This window comes from Tripterygium wilfordii, chromosome 20, assembly GCF_013401445.1.
Source record: "Tripterygium wilfordii isolate XIE 37 chromosome 20, ASM1340144v1, whole genome shotgun sequence".
NCBI classification, from domain to species: domain Eukaryota; kingdom Viridiplantae; phylum Streptophyta; class Magnoliopsida; order Celastrales; family Celastraceae; genus Tripterygium; species Tripterygium wilfordii.
In genome coordinates this window covers 8795890-8815854 of record NC_052251.1, presented here as the reverse complement: position 1 = coordinate 8815854, position 19965 = coordinate 8795890, and the positions used below count along the sequence as shown (strand labels likewise).

At 37.7% G+C, this 19965-nt stretch overlaps 2 protein-coding genes across 4 annotated transcripts; one reads left to right on the top strand and one right to left on the bottom strand.

The window, feature by feature from the left end:
* The first annotated feature begins 4562 nt into the window (after positions 1-4562).
* On the top strand, positions 4563-10867 carry LOC119986499 (ABC transporter A family member 2-like). Its single transcript, XM_038831072.1, has 16 exons — positions 4563-5064; positions 5593-5824; positions 5967-6136; positions 6243-6428; positions 6534-6629; positions 6721-6921; positions 7193-7352; positions 7445-7671; positions 8149-8266; positions 8441-8517; positions 8619-8708; positions 8886-9029; positions 9122-9427; positions 9517-9597; positions 10180-10356; positions 10478-10867. The coding sequence occupies exons 1-16, from the start codon at positions 4675-4677 to the stop codon at positions 10742-10744; spliced, it is 2922 nt and encodes a 973-aa protein (XP_038687000.1). The 5' UTR covers positions 4563-4674; the 3' UTR covers positions 10745-10867.
* Positions 10868-11760: 893 nt separating this feature from the next.
* LOC119987212 (protein IQ-DOMAIN 31-like) lies at positions 11761-18180 on the bottom strand. Of its 3 annotated transcripts, none has more exons than XM_038832045.1 (8): positions 18036-18180; positions 17842-17881; positions 16750-16865; positions 15994-16287; positions 15262-15465; positions 14588-14668; positions 12681-13851; positions 11761-12200 (listed from the first exon to the last, which is right to left on the bottom strand). In XM_038832045.1, exons 3-8 carry the CDS (start codon positions 16831-16833, stop codon positions 12169-12171), a joined length of 1866 nt encoding a protein of 621 aa, XP_038687973.1. In that variant the 5' UTR covers positions 16834-16865; positions 17842-17881; positions 18036-18180; the 3' UTR covers positions 11761-12168. The 3 variants fall into 3 exon arrangements, with proteins under 3 accessions (XP_038687973.1, XP_038687975.1, XP_038687974.1); XM_038832047.1 differs by having other exon boundaries at positions 12681-13839; positions 18036-18177; XM_038832046.1 differs by having other exon boundaries at positions 18047-18156.
* Positions 18181-19965: the final 1785 nt, after the last annotated feature.

Below are 19965 nucleotides of genomic sequence, written 5' to 3'. Positions count from 1 at the left end.
TTATATGAGGTTTTGCGTTACTTATAAACCAATCAATTTTAAAAAAGAAATGGCATATTATATCCCTAAGCCTCACTCACGTCAATTTGACACGATATGTCTTGAGTGAATATTTATCCTTCCCCTAACCCGTTTACGTATAAAAAAAGTGCATTGAACAATATTCAAAAAATCTGTGGGAGATCATTCAACTATTCTAAATTTTGAGTAATTCGAGATTGGTTTTCCAAATACTATTATAGTGTATATATGGTCAAGTCAAATTTGCAAAAATATAGTAGTTTTTCGTCACAAAAATTAATTTCCAAATCTCAGTAAGGGTTCTATAAAAAAATTAATCAAATCATGTACGATTTTATGTGCAAAACAAAATTATGATAATTTTTAGTGACATTGAACTATACATATAACTTATATGTAGTGCTTTTTTTTGGCACGTAAAATTGAAGACTACAAACCACACCACGAAAGATTGAAATAATGATATGAAAGATCATGAATGATATCTAACGAACCAATAAATTTGAAAGCAAATGTTTGGGAATGATGCTTGAAAATCTCGAGGCAACGGCCCATGTATTTCGATGCATTTATTTTCAATATAATCTAGCTTCTGAGCCCATTCAATTTGTTACGAGCCTCCTCGATCAAATTCTCTACAATTGATTGATGAGAAACAAAACCATGCTGACCAACAACATTAACAATAATTAAGGCATTTCTCATGAAAAAAACACATGATAATTTGCTATAATTTCCAAATTACCTATTTGCCCTTTTCTCATTTTTTGACTCAAATGATTAGAATAGCCTTGGCTGGTGTGAAAGATATGTGTTATGTACGTAAGGGAAAGTTCTTTTCTTCACGCATGGAATAACCCACACAAATTGCAGAAGCTGTAATTGATGAAGCTAAGGTGTCAGGAGTTGTAATTGTTTATAAAATTATTGAAAATAGACATATGTGTTGTTAAAGTCGAGATATTAACTCAAAAAAATGAATATTTATATAGATAAAGCCACATCTATTCGCAAATCAATTAGTGGTAGTGATGAACAAATGCATAAAGAAAACTAAATAGAAAATGTTAAATAGAAAACTCTATGGAGTTTGCTACAAATTCTAAATGGGTCCACAATTTATCAAGATCTTTTCTGTCAATAAACATGTGAATCCAAATGTACACGCATATATATTAAATTCAGAAAATGTTTTGCAAGTCCAAGTGATCAAAAATTTTAGGACCCAAAAACTACCTAAATAGAAGAAGACAACATACCAGTAAAGGCCTATGTTTCAGCCAATAATGTACTCACAAATTGCCACTAATAAATCGAAAGGCAAAGCTAGAATGTGTAGAAGACAAAGATTGAACATTTGTCAAAATCGAAAAATTGTCTCTCTGTAAGATTGAAAAAATTCAACCAAAATAAAAAACTAAAACAAGAACTTTGAACTCAAGATTTTATGTTCCGACAAAATACTTTCAAATCAGATGATTTCAAGAGTCTTAGATATGAGACGAAGGTAAAAAACTAGTGGATGAGAGCTGCAAGTGTTGATTTCTTTGATTCGGCACCCATGGAAAGTAGACGAAAGCTCTGGAGAAGAAGAATTCTCGTATCTCTCAAATGATTTCACTCGTTCTCATTCTCTACCCCTACTAAGCGCTGACGTGTCAATTTTAGTAAGGTATAAAATATAATTTGACACAACAGGGAACGCTTTTTTCACTCCTTTACCCCGAGGAAGGAAGTCAGATATAGAAAATAAAATAGAGAGTTAAATAAGGATGGAGACACTGTTGCATCATTATTTTTTGACATGTCTTCAAATATTAGGATTGAGAGTTGGATAAAGAGACTGTTGGGAATGCTCTAATAAAATATGAGTAGCTAGCTGATATCTACATTGAAGAAGTTATGAGAATTAGAAAAGTCAGACTTTAATTAAGGCTCTGTTTGGTAGAAGATATGACTGATGGAATATACGTCGTTCATATAAGCTAGAATATACGTCATTGAAATATGCTATGCAAATGCTTGGTGAAACTAATTTAGAGATAGAATATAAACTGACAATCTACCAATAAGGATACTAAAGCATTAACAATTAGACAAAGTAAAAATTTTAATTATAACTCTATAAATTTTTTTTCCTCAAGGTGAATAAAAATACAGAAAATGGTTCCTCTAATTATCTTTTTAGAAGAACACTCAATCTTTTTATCATCTAAAATTTATTTACTCATTCTTTCCGCATTTGCTATTGCCCTCAATGCATCGTATAGTATCCTCATCCCCATCTTTTGAATTTACTCGTTCACTGTCTGTTTAACAAAAAGCAATCTACAACCCAAAAACTCAGGGCACCCAAATCTATTCACCCACAAACTGAACAAGACCATAGATTTGGGTAAATAGAGGCCGAGTGCCTCTAACAAAACCGCGGGGTGAAGTTGTGAAGATGGGTCATTGTGTTAGGAACCTTTGTACTAGCGTTACTTCTGTTACATATTCTGTTAAGTTGTTAGCTTGGCAAACGTCTGTTAACTACTCGTTAGATAAGTCGGTGTTGGTATTAGTATAAGGGTTGATGTTATTCTTTTAAAAAAAGTTAGTTTTTGATAATGAAATGAAGTGATCTCACGTTTGTTCTTTGTCTTCTCTGTAAACATTCTTTCACCATCATAGTCATACTCCTTGCTAGGTTAAGGTATGAATGGGGTTCATATCACACTGGGTTAGGAGATGAGTTGTGGAGTGAACGAGGGGCTCTTCAGTGCAGTGCTGTCATAATTCCACACCCCTCATACAACAACTATATTGTCTACTTTAGGTTTCCGTGGATATATCGAGTCTGAACGACTTTGTTTCTCCCTGGGCCATCTCACTTAATGGTACTTGAGCCCAAAGGAAAAGGCCTAGATGATTGTAAGGAGGTGGGCTTGCTCAGTTGCTCTTATAAATCCAATGGGATCCTCACATCTTTTAGATTTGGGATTCCTAACATTTCTCCGCACTTGTAAACTGGGTTATGCCAAACCCAATAAGTGGAATAGAGACTATGTCTAACTAGACCGAATTGCTTCAATACCATGTCATAATTCCACACCTCTTATACAACCAACTATATTGTTCGCTTTGGGTTTATCGATACCCATAAATACATTGGCCACACACGAATTTATCTCTCCTTGGGCTCTCTCACTTAATGGTACTTGAGACCAAAGGAAAAGGCCTAGATGATTGTAAGGAGGTGGGTTTGCTCTGGGATCCTCACATCTTTTAGATTTGGGATTCCTAACATTTCTCCGCACTTGTAAACTGGGTTATGCCAAACCCAATAAGTGGAATAGAGACTATGTCTAACTAGACCGAATTGCTTCAATACCATGTCATAATTCCACACCTCTTATACAATCAACTATATTGTTCGCTTTGGGTTTATCGATACCCATAAATACATTGGCCACACACGAATTTATCTCTCCTTGGGCTCTCTCACTTAATGGTACTTGAGACCAAAGGAAAAGGCCTAGATGATTGTAAGGAGGTGGGTTTGCTCTGGGATCCTCACATCTTTTATATGTGGGATTCCTAACAAGTGAAGTTAGGAAACATGAAAACTGGAGAGGCTATATTGGAGGTAGACCCATCTCTCTTGCACAAGCAACCGTCAATGATTTTTGCTTGCTCTATATCCCAATTTGGTATTTCTTTGTGGTTACTTTTTTGGGTGTTGATAAATTCATCGTGAATGGCAAAGGGATAGCGAAGGACTACGCATGGCGTATGAGAAATACTATCGTGATAGGAGCATTTTTCTTGGCGTAAACGGTGGCATATATGTCGTTTAGTGGTTGCTTGGCAGATGAGCGTTGTCTAGACTCCAGTGTTTCTCGCTAGCGGAGCTAGAGAAGCTAGGCATACGCCCTACCAAACGGGCACTATTGTATTATTGATAACTAATGAATATAATAAAGATGATGATAAATAACTAAATAAGTAGGAATTGTCCATATGGTGTAAAAGTATATTTGAATCACCATATTGATACCCTCATATTTGCAGAAAGTGAGATTATCATATCCAAATAATGGGAGGGTTACATTAGAACCAAAAACATCTGAAATATTTTGTTATAAAAATAATAAAGGATATTATAAATTCAATATTTGTCATTTATATCATTATTAAATAAAACAACTCATTTCAACAAGATCAATAGGCGAGTCTTCCTTCTTTAAACGTAATGAGTTCAATTCTTTTTTCGTTTGTACATAAAATTTATAGGTGCTTAACTGGCAATATAATTTGATATCTCTTATTTGGCACGTATGATACTCAAGAAGTAGGAAATGCAAAAAAAAAATTCTAAGATAAGGCATTATCCTCCACAACTCTTATGGTCACATCAAATTTCTCCGAAGAAGGTAACCCTAATTTTGAATTAGTTAATCATAGAAATTATACTATTAAACGAAAGAATGGCATTTCCGTTATATTATAAAAGATCAAGCCCATTTGTATATCGGAAAAAGAAATACGATGCCGCGCTTTTTGAAGCCAACGAACCAGAACAGAGAGAGCGTTCATTCAGTACTGGAAAGACCGCCCGATGTTGTGACAAGCACTAATGATACATCGCAACACAGAGGATCATATCTCGAGATGACGAGTTTACAGAGTGGATTGCCTCTGTTGATTGGATTGCCTCTGTTGATTCAGCAATTCACTGCTTTGTTCAAGAAGAACTTCCTGCTCTCATGGCGGAACAAGCCGGCGACGTTCCTCCAGCTCTTCTCGTCGCTGTTTTTCATCTTACTCATCTTCTGCATCCAGGAGGCCATAAAAGCGAGATACGCCACCACTACCGCCTACAAGAGCGTCCCCGATCCGAGACTTTTGGTGGCTTCGCCAATTCCGCCCTGCGAGGACAAGTACTACGTCAAGCTCCCTTGCTTTGACTTCGTCTGGAGCGGAAATGACAACGCCAAAGTCCAAGGTATCGTCAGAGCCATCATGGATAACAACCCTGGCCGGCCGATTCCGTCCGATAAGGTTTGTTTGTAATTCGATTTTTGTTTTTGAATTAATTTCTGTTTAGTTGCTGCGAAAAAAAAAGGGAATCGTGATTTTACAGAATGTATAACTTTTTGTATTCCTATAAACCCTGGATTTTCTTTACAAGTCATGAAGCGACAGGGAAAGGACTATAAATCTGTAGATACTTATTTATTTGATTGATGAATTAGTTAAATTTCTCGTGCTAGTAGAGAATATTTCAGATTTTTCATTTTGTCCATATATCGGTGCTGGAAAGAAACTTTGAAAAGGAAAAGAAAATAAGAGAATGTTTTCTTGTTTACTTGGTTTCAATAAAATAGCATTCTTAAGATTTATAATCTTGGTTACTGTTTGAAGTAAAATTAGAGGGAGGAAATGAAATTATGGACTACTCCTGTATTATTCATAGTTAAATGAGCCATGGAGGTTTAGTAGAGATTGAAAAGCAGCGTTCATGTAGCTAATGGAACACCAGCCGAAGTAGATGCTGACATCATTTTCTATGCGCCTTTGATTGTACAGGTTAAATCATTTGGAACACCAGCCGAAGTAGATGCTTGGCTTTTTAGCAATCCCATGCATTGTCCAGGAGCTCTTCATTTTACTGAAAGAAATGCTACTGTAATCAGTTACGGTGTACAAACCAATTCCACTGCAACTGCAGTGCGAGGGCATTTTGAAGATCCAACTTTTAAATTTCAAATTCCACTTCAGATTGCTGCAGAGCGTGAAATTGCGAGGTCTTTACTTGGAGGTATTATACATGGTTCATTGGGTTTCTGTGATACTTGCATGAGGCAACCTTTTTTCCTCTTTTTTTCTCTCTTTGGATGCATCACCTTTTCTTTCCGTTTAATGCACTATGGTACTTATTTTATGAATCTGTTTATGCTCAGATCCAAACTTTAGCTGGGTTGTCGGATTTAAGGAATATGCTCACCCCGCAGATAGTAATTTCTCTGCAATTAAAGTAGTTGGACCCACCTTTTTCCTTGCAATTGCCATGTTCGCTTTTGTGTTCCAAATCAGTTCTTTGGTCACAGAAAAGGAGCTTAAACTTCGGCAGGTTTTGACTTTCTTCTGTCTGAAGTTATACAGGTTTAAATTTCTGGGCATTTGCAAAACACTAACAATTTTGTTTGTATGTATGACTGTGTTTAAAAATCTCTCAGGCAATGACTATGATGGGTCTTTATGGATCTGCCTACTGGTCATCGTGGTTTGCATGGGAGGGAATCATTACACTTCTTTCCTCACTTTTCATAGTTCTCTTTGGAATGATGTTCCAGTTTGATTTCTTCTTGAACAACAGTTTTGTGGTGCTATTCCTCCTGTTCTTCCTTTTCGAACTTAATATGGTAATATTGCATTAACCCTCTGGTGGTCGTTCTCCTATGAATGATGGTTTTCATTATCCGATTTTTACCTAGCCCATTTGTCAATTTCTGCTTCAATTTTCCTAGATTGGTTTCGGCTTCATGATTTCAGCCTTCATCAGCAAGTCATCGTCAGCCACAACAGTGGGCTTTTTCATATTTATTGTTAGCTTTCTGACTCAGGTAAGATTCTGCCTAGTATCTCGTGTATCACATTCCCTGTTAAATTGTAATGATTGATCTTCTTTTTTTTTCTCTGTTTCTATTATTGCAGCTTGTTACAGGATTTGGATTTCCATACAGTAACAATTTCTCTAATACTTATCGAATTGTTTGGTCATTGTTTCCACCAAATCTTCTTGCTCAAGCCTTACAACTGCTTTCTGATTCAACCTCTACCCCTGAAGATATTGGGATTAGCTGGAGTAGGCGGGCATACTGTGCACCAAATGATACCGAATGTTTGATAACAATTGTATGCAATAGCTTCTAGCTCAACCCTTTATGTTAAGATAAAGTACTTTTTTGGATGCTATTTACGGCACCCCTTGGCCATTATTCTCGTCTTCTTGCTTCCAATATGATTCTTAGGAACAAAAAGGGGAGCATTTCTCTCCATTTTCTTTTCACCGTTTCATGGGATTTGGGGGAGGCGTGCATGCATGTGTCTTCCTTAATTTTCTCTTTTTTCCTGTCAACCTGAACTCTGTCTTTGCAGTTTTTTTACTCTTACTTTTCCTTGACAGAATGATATCTACATATGGCTCGTGTCTCTGTTCTTTGTGTGGTTTGTTTTGGCTCTCTACTTTGATAATGTAATTCCAAATGCATCTGGTGTAAGGCAATCGACACTTTACTTTTTAAAGCCTGGATATTGGACAGGGAAAGGGGGAGACAATGTCCGAGGTACCTGAGCTTTATACTCAATCTATGTTTTTACTCTTCTTTTTTACTAAAGGCTTGACTGACTCGTATTTTTGTATCCTTTTTCTTTACAGAGGGTGGCATTTGTAGTTGTATAGGTTCAGTCCCGCCACTTGAGCATGTTACTCCAGATGATGAAGATGTCCTTGAAGAGGAAAATATTGTTAGACAGCAAACAAGGGAAGGTGTGGTTGATTCAAATGTTGCTGTTCAGGTATGTGGGCTTGCAAAGACCTATCCTGGGTCCAGGAAGATTGGTTGCTGCAAATGCAAAAGGACTTCACCTTACCATGCCCTTAAGGTAAAGAAGCTTTTCAAACTACAGTTTTCCAGTATTGTAGTCTTTAGAAACGGTACCGACCAAAGATTTTGTTGCTGCAATGAAATTTTTTGTAAGCTTGCCTAATTAAAAATGAGAGGATGTTGGTCCAGTGTGTAGTCTTTGATTTTTTGAAAATTATTTTCAGTTTTATAAACAGAAATGTCAAAGTGGTGGTTCATGGTTGGCCGTAAATCTGGATAATGAAAACCATCCCACTTGATTGATAGTTGGTCCATTGGGGTTTTGTATTAAGTCTTAATTTGGACAGGTACACATTTGATGCACAAAGATGTATTTTTTGGCCACCGGATTTGTTTCTTGGATCTTTTCTTTAGTTCAATTTTCATCCTTTGTTCTGAGCTGTCATTTTGGCTTTGTAAAGCAAAATGACCAATATTTTTAGGAGTGAGGACGGATTTAACTCATTGCTGCTGCTAATCTGTAAATCATCTGCAGGGCCTGTGGGTAAATGTTGCAAAAGATCAGTTATTTTGTCTTCTTGGACCCAATGGTGCTGGGAAAACCACAGCAATCAATTGCTTGACTGGCATAACACCAGTGACTGCTGGTGATGGTAATATTCAGCTCTCATTTAATTTACTTGAGCCATGAGTTGTACTTTTTTTTGGGGTTTGGCATCAGTTCTTAAGAAATGTTTTTTAACAATCTAATTGTAATTGTACTTTTTTTGGGGTTTGAAATCAGTTCTTAAGACATTTTTTTAACAATCTGATTGGCTTGTCTACAGCACTGATTTATGGATATTCTGTACGAAGCTCTGTTAGCATGTCAAATATTCGAAGAATAATAGGAGTTTGTCCTCAGGTCAGTCTTTCTCTCAGTCTCTCTATGCTTATTTCCAGCTTATAAACTAGAATAAATCCGTTATATATTATTACAATAAAAACATAAACTTTTATTTTTAGTTTGATATCCTTTGGGATGCGTTGTCTGGTCAAGACCACCTCCACCTCTTTGCTAGTATTAAAGGCCTACCCAGAGCCTCAATCAAATCGGTACGTAGAAAGGTTTCCTGATTATTTTGTTTTAATATTCAGTTAATTTTGAAGATTTTAACCTATTCCAGGGTTTCTATTTCTACACTTATTGAACTTATTGCAGCGGAAATGATCTCTACCTTTATTATCTATTTCTATTTTCTTTTTGTTAAGATAAGTGGTTGCTGAATGCAGGTTGCTGAGAAGTCATTGGCCGAGGTAAGGCTGAGTGAAGCAGCAAAGATGAGAGCTGGGAGTTACAGTGGAGGAATGAAACGCCGTCTCAGTGTTGCCATAGCCCTTATTGGTGATCCGAAATTAGTGATTCTTGATGAACCGGTATGTAAACTAGAGAACTGCGTATACATGTGTAGTCGATCAACGTGTGCAGTTTTCAAAAAATTAGTATTTTGAATTTATTTTATTTGTAGACTACTGGCATGGATCCAATAACAAGAAGGCATGTGTGGGACATAATAGAGGATGCTAAAAAGGGCCGTGCCATTATCCTAACAACCCACTCCATGGAAGAAGCTGACATTTTGAGCGACCGCATAGGAATTATGGCAAAGGGTAGACTCCGCTGCATTGGAACTTCAATCAGGTTAAAATCACGGTTTGGTACTGGTTTTATTGCTAATGTTAGCTTCATTGGGAGCGATGTTGGACGAAGTCCTGCCAATGGCGATGCTGTTGCCGCAACCAATCACGAGGCTGTCAAGCAGTTTTTTAAGCATGTATGTCACATATTTAAATAGGTTTTGAGTTTTCACTCTTATTGCCTGACAATACTCTGATTTCTAAACTCGTGGAAATATTTTGACAGCGCCTAGATGTTGTTCCGAAAGAGGAGAACAAAGCTTTCCTGACTTTCGTCATTCCACATGACAAGGAGAGACTTTTAACTGTAAGATCTTTTGTGATTTTTCATTATTTTCAGCCTTATTTTCAAACACTCATTTAAGAGAATGAAATGATTTACTAGTTCTAAGCATTTATAAATAGAGCAGCATACGCTAGAAACTTTGGAAATGCATCGTAAGAGGCCTATTGAATGGGAAACACAACTTTTGAGATTTTACCCCATCAGATTTTAGCTAGTGCTTGATTGTAATCTTCCTATGTTGTATCTGTAAAATGGTGCCCCAATAAATTCCTTTTGAAAATGGATAGAATTGTCCTATGCTTGCAATTTGAATATGCATATATAGCTAAAAATGACATCAACCAAATGTTTGGAGTCTCAAGTTACTTGGCCCCTTGTAATTGGACCCGGAACTGTTGACATCACAATTATAACTTAGAGAATGATGTTTCGTCAACTGTTTCCCAATGCCATACAAGTGCACCCTGTCGAAAAAAAGGATAATAGATAGTCGTTTCTTTTTCCTCTCAATACAACAAATGCATTAGATGTACTATCAAGTCATGGTTTACTGAGTCCTTTCTGTGTCTTTTGCTTGCTTATGGAATTTGCAATTTTGAACAGGAATTTTTCACTGAGCTTCAAGACAGAGAAGTTGAATTCAGTATAGCAGACATTCAACTCAGTCTTACAACGCTGGAAGAAGTATTCTTAAATATTGCAAAGAAGGCAGAGCTGGAAAGTGCTACAGCCGAGGGGAGACTGGTCTGTTTGAACTTGACATCTGGAGCCTCTGTCGAGGTACGATAGTATGTTTGACATTTACATTCGTATGGCAAGTTTTATCGCAGGCAAAAAAAAAATGATAATAATAGAAGCCAGTCTATATTTTTATAGTTGCATTTCTACATTGGCACTGCAGATACCTGTGGGGTCAAGATTTGTGGGGATTCCAGGAACAGAAACAACAGAAAATCCTAGAGGCGTCATGGTTGAAGTATACTGGGTGCAAGATGATAGTGGTGCCCTCTGCATTTCTGGTCATTCTCCTGAAATACCAGTACCTCCTAATGTTCAAACTATGGCTTCTTCAGCAGCACCATCTCACAGAAGTTTCTTAGGTCGGACAGGACCAGTTCGTGGAGTAGTGATAGACCCAAGTCAGATTAGTACTGGTAATACCTCTTGATATATTTCTTTTATAAGTTCTTTCACCATCATATTGTTTTAAGCCACATGGCCCACATTTAAAGCAAAAGAAAAAATAATTATGGTTATTTTTTAATAAGAGAATAAATTTTATCCTTTGCTATGTGATATGTCGTTAGTGTAAATCATTGGTCTATGTTTTGAGCTTTCCGTTAAGTGCCTCCATGGGTTTTGGGAAACTGTTCCTGCATTCCTAAGCTTATTTCTCTAACAGGCGATTAGGCACTCAAATCGTAAAATCAGCACATTCGATAGGTTTTGTGGAGTCTGATCATGGACTAATTGGGACAAAGTTTTGGGTGTTTTGTGGAGTCTGATCATGGACTAAATGGGACAAAATTTTGGGTTTCCTTAAGCCTGTAGAGTAGCAGTTCTGGTATTATAGCATCGTTGACGTACTCTTATTGGGTGGACCATTTGTAATTCTTGTGGTTTTTTTTAATAGAAAGAGAATATTATTAAACTGGACAAAATCTAAGGTGAGATACCCCTACAATATCATTCCGTAAAAATAGGTGACCTACAATATCATTCCGTAAAAATAGGTGAGATACCCCCACAATATCATCCCGTAAAAATGAAATAGTTACAACAGGGCATAAGTAAAGGAATTCTTGTGTTTTTGTTGTCTTTGTTCTTTAACATTTCTACCATCTGCCAATTAAGAGGGTAATTCCTAACACAAATCTTTCTACCATCTGCTAATTAAGAGCGTCAATTCTTAACACTCGGACCACTCTCCGTGGCGAATGCTGAAAGTTTATCATGACCTGTACTAAAATAATTATGGTTATTTTTTAATAACAAGTTAAATAGATATCAAATCAGGACCCAACCTACCAAACAAAAGACCATTACTGAAAAATATGAATTTGCACATTTGGTACAGCCTAGAACATGATTCTCAATGCCTTAGCTTTCTGGGGAAAGATTGGGATAAGAGGGCAAGAGCCTCATCAAGCATCAAAACCAATAAATCAAGAGTAACCACCATCAGAACATCAAATGTACATCATTAATCCCACAACACAACCGTTGGTTCAACACTCATGATTGTTTTCACAGTTGTAAAAAAGCAACCATCAAGCATCAAAACAAGATGAATAAAGCACCATCAGAACATCAAATGTACATGATATTGGTGGTACTGTACCATTTATGCTACCACCAGCAACAAATCACGCAAAGACCAAACAGAGAGTTTTAATGTATGATTGAAGCAATTATAGCACCAAAACCTAAGATATACACTCAGAGTCAATATGAACCTCCCAACTACAGACACCATTTAGTCCAACATAATTTTACACCACAATGCACCAAACAAGGATGGCAGACGAACTCGGTAACTCATGCAAACTCGAGTAATCCAAACAGACTCCACCAGTACAAACGTTGGGTTTCTCACCTTCGCCACTCTGCCTGGGTCACCTTTGCTGCAAAACCGAACACAACCCAGAATGCTTATCAAAAAGATTTGAGGAAAAGAATAACAACGAACAATTGAGGTTAGATACTTGTATCAGGAGAAAGGGAAAAAAAGGATATCCATAACCCCTTTCTAACTTCTTTCTACTTTAGATGAAAAACTCCTTTCTAAGTCTCGTCACCTTCCAAATGAAGAGCTACCCTCTCTAAACATGTAGATATGAACAAAAGGCTAGAACAATAGCCAAGTTGGTTAGCCATGAAGAAAATGAGGTCCCTAAGAGTACAGAAACAGTAAAAAAAACAGAAGGCAAAAACAATATCCTGTAACCGGCGAAGAAAATCACTCAACAGATTACTAGCACGCCTACACAAATAACTACCAGAAGGAATTCTGAGTGCCATTGTATACGCAAGGGGCTTCCTTTCCTATCTATCACTATAAAACGTGCAATTCATGACAGTCTAAGAAGTCAATTGACACATACCATTTCCATCTCTTGAAGATAACACAGATCTGTCGCTTCTATTCCCTCCTTTACCAATGGAATGAACCATTCTCTGAGTCCTGGGTGACTGAGAGTTGATTTTGCTATTAGTAGATGGCAAAGAATGACGCCGGATGACATTTTTCTCCACCTCATCTTGGCCAAATTTGGGGGAGCCTTGTAATCTCAATTTCGCCTTAGCAGATTCAGTGGCTGCCATATAGCTTGGCAATGTAGGACTGCTCTGTAGAACATTCTCTGCGTGATCTTGCTTAGCTGGAGTGGGTGCTTTCCTACTTGATTTCTGATTCCCATTGTTTGTTGAATCACCTTTACGACCTGATTCCCCATTTGTTATTAGGAGACTCTCATCCTGACCATTGTGCATCGTGTAAGTATTTGAGTCAACCACAACTTGATCATCATGGGGTAAATCTAATGCCTCATTCGTTTCTAATGGCTCTTGATTTGTTTCGTCATCGTCTCGTTTGGATGCTGGGATGTTTGTCTCTATTTTCATCACATCAGGCAGTTCTGATGTCCCTATTATCTCTTTCTTTCTCACATCAATCCGGGTAGATGTCAAGGTTGTCTCCTCGTTCATATCATCTGAAAGTTTGTTCGACGCTGGAATCGTCTCTTTCTTCTTCTCCCCTGAAGCACTTCCATTCTGTTCCCAAATATTTTCCCTTAACTTGCTTGCTTCATTTACCGGAATCAGCTTTGGCTTCTCACTTCCAAACTCAGCCTGAATAGAATTTTCAGCCATGGGGTTATGAACCTTTCTCAAGTTACGCTTCACCTTTTCAAGCTCAATTTGTGGATTTTCTTGTGCTGGTTCTGATGGACGGCTTGAAACTTTTCTGACGTTACGCTTTGGTTTTTCGATCTCAGTGGTTGCATGCACTGAACTGTTGTAAACATTATTTGCAGCAGGGATCCTCCTAACACTGCGCTTTGGCCTTCCTATTTCAGCTCCTACAGTCTGACTTTCTCCCTGCTTAACCTGAAGGTTTGCATTTGGATGTATCTTCGGCTGCGGAAGTGGTTTCCAAAATTGAGACTTTGACCATCGATCCAACCAGTTTAAGACGGAATTTGGTTCACTGGAATCATAATGGAGGTGCAAGGGTATCGGAGTAGGCAATGATGCAAGGAGCTGAAACACAAACTAGCATAAATGAGAAGGCAAAAATTACAATCTTAATCTGTGTGCAGGCTAATTGAAAAAAAAAATTAAACTGCCAGAACCATTAATGTGAGTGGCATATGAAGAACTCATATCAGAATATGTGTTCATCAAAATTTTCAGCCAATGATTGACTAATACATATGAAAGCAGTCCTAGCAGATGAATTTGACGTCATACCATCTAGTAACAGAATGAAACGCCTAAATATTGCACAAATGTGCCAGTTTCACATCCACGTGTCATACGGTTCAACTACCACATATAAGCCACAGTACGTTCCTCACTCGTGTTATGTAACCTCCTCTTGATAGCTTTTTACATCCTTCCACTGACAAAATACCATGTATAACAAAGACAAACCTCAAGCTGAAATTCATATTAAGATCATCTCAACAAATTATCAAAGAATCACCAGGTCTCCAACAATATCAAATACATTAAGATTTGAATGACATTTCATCCGATCTTTATTTGCTTAGCATCAGTGTAAATTCACTAATACATTCAAGACATATCTTGGGGCCAGGATCCATTTTTTCTTAAAAGGGTCTCCTCCTGAGATCTGTGATCGTAATAGAAGAATTAAGCCAGTCAATACATTTAGGTCACCTTGAATATATTTCATGCTATCAATGACTGATCTCTATATCCTATTAATTAGGGACAAAAAAATACGATGACCATTCTAGAAGGCAAGACATGACAAAAACTGTACCTTTCGTATAAAAGCATTTGTTGACAGTTTCCCAGTCAGCATAGGCATATAAATTCCAACGGAATTTCTAATCTCTCCCTCCTGTCAAAAAAAAAATTGAAAATTAGTAAATGGCATGAAAAGTCAAAGTAGTCTGTATTCAGAATGCATGCGCACATCTGCGGATCAGCAATTGTGTGAATTTCAGCAAGAAAACACAAGAATTTGATATAAAGATTATAGTCATCTGCCTGTTGTAAACCCCTCCTTTCTCCTGGGTTTGTGATAGGAAAACCCAAAAGAATTGAGCAAGTTGAAGGCTTCTTTAAAGAGTGTGATCAAGAGAAGAAACACTCGAGCTTTAACAAACACCGTCAATATATGAGGAAGTATGAACAAAAACCACCACATAATGAACTATGCATGCTTTGTGTTATGAAACTTTCTCAATTACATCATCTGTTAATAGCCAAATAATTCAGTATAGACAGTATCCCTATGCGAACCCCGAAAAGTCAAGCCTTGCCAAGCAACTCATGGACCATGAAAATCTTTTTTGAATGGAACTCACGGAACATGATACAAAATACTTTGCCTCTTAATTAGTTCCAAGAAAGCAGCCAAGTTGTAGAATAAGACAAGTTGTGATTATATATTTGACCACTTTTAGAGAACACAGTTAACAAAATAATTACCAGAGGCTTCTCTAGAATACACTTGTCGCGCACTTCTAATCCAGCATCTGAACACCTGACCTTTCTCCCACGAATATGTGCCTGCATCTTGACAAGTCCTAGCATACAGGAAAAAGTAGCAACTGCTTGTCTCCTAACCAAATGGCCACGGATAAGTGCTTGTAGCCTTATTATGCCTTTCAGAGCCCGAAATGCACGCCGTGCCTTCACATAAAAATAGTCATTCGGAAAGCTACAACCTTCAAAATTACTTGTTTGAATATGAAGCAAATTAAACAAAACCAAACTACAAATACAAATCACATTCTTGGGGTGTGCTAGGGAGACCCACTACGAAGGAAGTTCAGCAATTAGGCTAATAACAAGGCTGCAATGTTAGAGCGGATCTTCACAATAAGGGATCTAGCACCATTCAGTTTCATTAGCTCTAAAATGGAATATAACATCAGGCAACTAAAGTAGAAGAAAAAATTTTAGATGCACAATGACTAAAAAACATAGAAAATTAGAAATGCTAGCAACTTTTAAGGAGGTGTCCAGTTAAGGTATCAGGATTCATGACTTTGTCCCAGAAAGGAATGTCAAACGTTCAAAGTGCAGCCCACTGCCCACTATCCTAGTTGAGTCCCAAAGAAGGTGAGCCTCACAAGCAAAATTGCAGTCAGGAAAAGGAACCATAATTATCAATCATTTTACCACACCTCAACAATACAACTAACAATAAATTATTACCAGGTAACCCCTAAAAGCAGCTTGTGTCATTGTCGCAGCTTGCTCTAGCCTCAGTTGTTCAGGGTCGGATGGTGCATGTCGGGGTGTGAAAGCTTGCAAATCTGCCGCTTGATTTACTGGCAATGATGTTCTTCCATTTGATGAATCGCCAGCATTCATACTTTCTGTTTTTATCAAATTTTCCTCTTTGCCACTGGCATCATGGACGAATGGCGAGGCGCCAGAGGGATTTAGAGGCATGTTATCTTCCGAAGCCTTGGAACCAACCAATGTTTCTTTCTCATTTCCAATTTTCTACACACAAAGAGCAAATTGAAGCAGGTATAACTTTAAGACCTCCACCAGTATCTAAGAAGACATATTATGATACAAGTGGAGTGACAGAGACAAAAGAGAAAGGGGCAACAATCAAATTGTCTCTCTATTGAAGAAATTCCCCCAAAGAAAAAATGGATTTTACAAATCAAAATGACAGTTGCACAAATTTATCTGTGCATTGCATTTTGTTTTAAAGGGAAAATTCCATAAATTATCACGGGCGATCTCTGTAAGTGAAAAGTGCAGTTGCCATTTAACAATCAGGGTAAAAAAAGGAGCTTAGGTTTGAAATGCTTAAAGGTACTTAATATTCCACGTAACAAAATCCCACATGTGAACTAAATAAAATCCCCACACAAGTAGATTAGAGGGGCATTCAGGACCTTAGAATTATAACAATGTATGAGAGGGGATGTGCGACAATTAGCTTCAGATTACCTCCCTTCCTTTTGAAGTACTACTTTTGGATGACTTCTTTCCAAAGAGCACAGTCTTAATCCATTTTGCTGGTGATTTCCCCATGGCAGGAAGAGGCCAGTACCAACAACAGCTACCTAAAGCACAACTCCAGTATCAAACCACGCGATACAAGTTTATAAAACACATAATATGCAAACTGGAAATATAACATGATACAAGGAATTCCATTTTGGTGGCGAAATGCCAGAATCAGATATTTTCTCGGTGCTACTCTTTCTTTTAATGCAAAATTTCAATACAATTAAATATGGGCCATTTAACATCAAGCTGTGGATCTCATTTCAGCTCAGGCCAAAGACAAGGACCAGTAAAACGAACTTGCATTCATCCTTGTTGATCTCAGTATTTTTTTTATGGGCAAAAATAAGAGCTTGAATACCGCTTGTAAATAATCCATGGAACACGACAGGTATAGAAACCACTAAAGGTACTAAAGAAACAAGAACAACTGCCGGCTGGTTGCTATATATAGCATTTTTTATACCGGGATACAACTCATATGTGCCCGTCTTCTTTCAGTAAAGGATTTCTAACATTACTCAACAGTTACGGGTACCACTAACAAATAATTGTTATACTAAGCAGTGAAGAATCAAGTCAGGCAAATACAACCTAACTCGTACCCCAACCCAGGCAATTCTCATCATCTACATTAGATTTGGCTCATTGTACATTCCAAAAAAAGGGAAAAAAAATTATTTAATGAAGCAATTTAGTTCAACTGGCAGAAACATTTTGACCTTCCAATTAAGAGTTGAATGATCAACAGATGCAGCATAACAACACATAGAAAGCCCACTCAAAAAAACACTATTCCAAAGAGCTCATAGCCTCAAAGCAAAAGAGGAAATAGACTAAAAGCAAAAAAAAAAAAAAAATCAAGGACTCAACCTACAAACAGAGATGGAAAAAAAAAAACCACAAGAAGCTGAGATCTGAAGAAATTAGAAAACTAAAAATGCATACCGACCAATGATTCAAAGCTCTGAAGAGAGAAAACATTAAGAACAAAAGCATACGAGTTGGATTTGCACCAGATCTGAATCTTACCTACCAAATGTGGAACTTGTACACCTCAAATCTACAGTTCCTGTTTACAATCAAAAGCCATATAAGTACAGCAGCACCAGAAACAATGAAACTAAAATTAAAAAGAAATTGGAATCTCAGGTAGGTGAAGGAGTGGGAAAAAAAAAACCAAAAACATTATACAAATGAGAGAGGGAAAGAGAAAGAAAATGCACCCTATAGCGACCTTGCAACTGAAGAAAATTGCGATCTACAGCTGCATCAGTTTTCCTTCACTGCCTACTCGTTATTCTCTCTCTGTCTCACTTTCTGCACTCAATAGTCTGTCTCTACTCTCTACTGCTAAACGCACAAAAGAAAACGTAAAATTGAAAAATCAGGATAAAATTGGAGTGTATTCTATGGTACATGCGTGTCCACGTTAGACCCTGGAGCTTCGCATTCTGTGCAGTCTGATTAAGTGAACTTTTAGGATAATTTCAGTTCTTGGTCGACTTTAAATGTGATCTATTAGAGCTTATAATGAGCTCGTGTGTAGTTGATTGTGTCTAGGGCTGCGTCTGGGGAGGACAAGGTGCAGTCACTTCGGGAACCAGTCTCCACCTTGACGCATTGTATAATGACAGTTATGCCCCCCAACAACAAACAATGGCCAGACCACGATATGGCCCGTCGATGCGTGGCAGTGGAGTCACCGACGAGGGTGTTGCGGGCGCGTGGATCAAGAAGAGAAGAACGGACTGAACAGTTGGTGCCTTGGTGGTCTTTTACTCTTTACTCTAACGGTTTGGAGTCACATGGGTTGCGCATGCGCATGATATGTTGCAATCATATGACTCTCTTACAAAGTGTGGACCTATTTTTGGTAATCTATAATGATTGGATTTAAATCTAATTCGTATTCTCAATTTAACTACTTAAGTGGCCGAAATGGTATACATGTGTGTGCAGAGACTGTAGATGTCAAAATCTATAATCATTGAATAATCAACGTAATTTATCTTGGGCCTTCTACAGTGGGATCTTGTGGAATAAAACGAGATTGAGAATGAATCACTTGGGCACCGGTGAGGTATCTGCCAAAGAACCTCTGATGATCAAGTCAGTTTATCGTAAAAAGGTTGGTCAAAGCAACTATATAAGGATTATCAAATATGGATGCTAATATGAGAAATTATGGAATGGGGGGAGATGTAGGATGCAAGAGAATTGAAGGTTGAAGAAAGTGAGAGCTATGGTTGTACTGTCTATCCAAGTTCGCGTGTCCCTACTCCCGAGGAGGAGAGGGCTTTTTATAGTGGGGTAACTTGTCGACCAAAACTGACATTGGAGGTACAAGGGGCATGCCACAGGTGGTTATGCGAAGGTGGTGTCGAGTGTCAGGGTACGTGGCTTATTTTGGTTGGTCCAGGACGGGATGGCACAAAGGTCAGGCGGCTCAGTGCTGGATAATGGTTGCAGGTCTTCTGACATGGCATGCTAGGCTATTCGATTTGTCGGGATCAGGTTCGATAATGATCTCAGACGATCGTTGTCTTAGAACTGCCAAGTCAGGATAGGTGCATACTTGAGGCGTACGTGGTCTTTGTCCATCGACGATTAATGACGTTGAACGTCTTTAGCTTGAGCTCCCTTTCATGGGCCGTCAAAGGCGTCAGATGTCCTCGGCTTATGCGCCCCTAGGTGCAGCAAAGCAAGCAAACGTGCATTCTTTAGTGATTAGACCGGGTGCTGGATACAATTTGGTATTGCTCTCACTTTAACTTTCTGATATTAGTTGACCTAGTGAGATAAAAGTGATTAAACAATTAATTTTGTGCTTGCATGATATAATGTCGAGTTCACATAAGGTGATTTGGCACTTGGGAAAAAAAAAATTTGATTTGTCTTATCCCTCTGTTATTTCTTATTTGCTGGAAGAAAGTCATGTTATTCATGTCTTTCTTACAGTACTCCATGTGGCGTGACTTTTTTTTTTTTTTTTTGATATATATACACACATCATCATATCATATATACATATATATTTATCTTGGGATAGAGAAATCATGGCACATGCTACAACGTAAGCATGAGTATTTGATGTGAGCGAGTACCTTATAAAACCTAAGTCAATGAATAAAATATGCTAAAACATCAAATTAA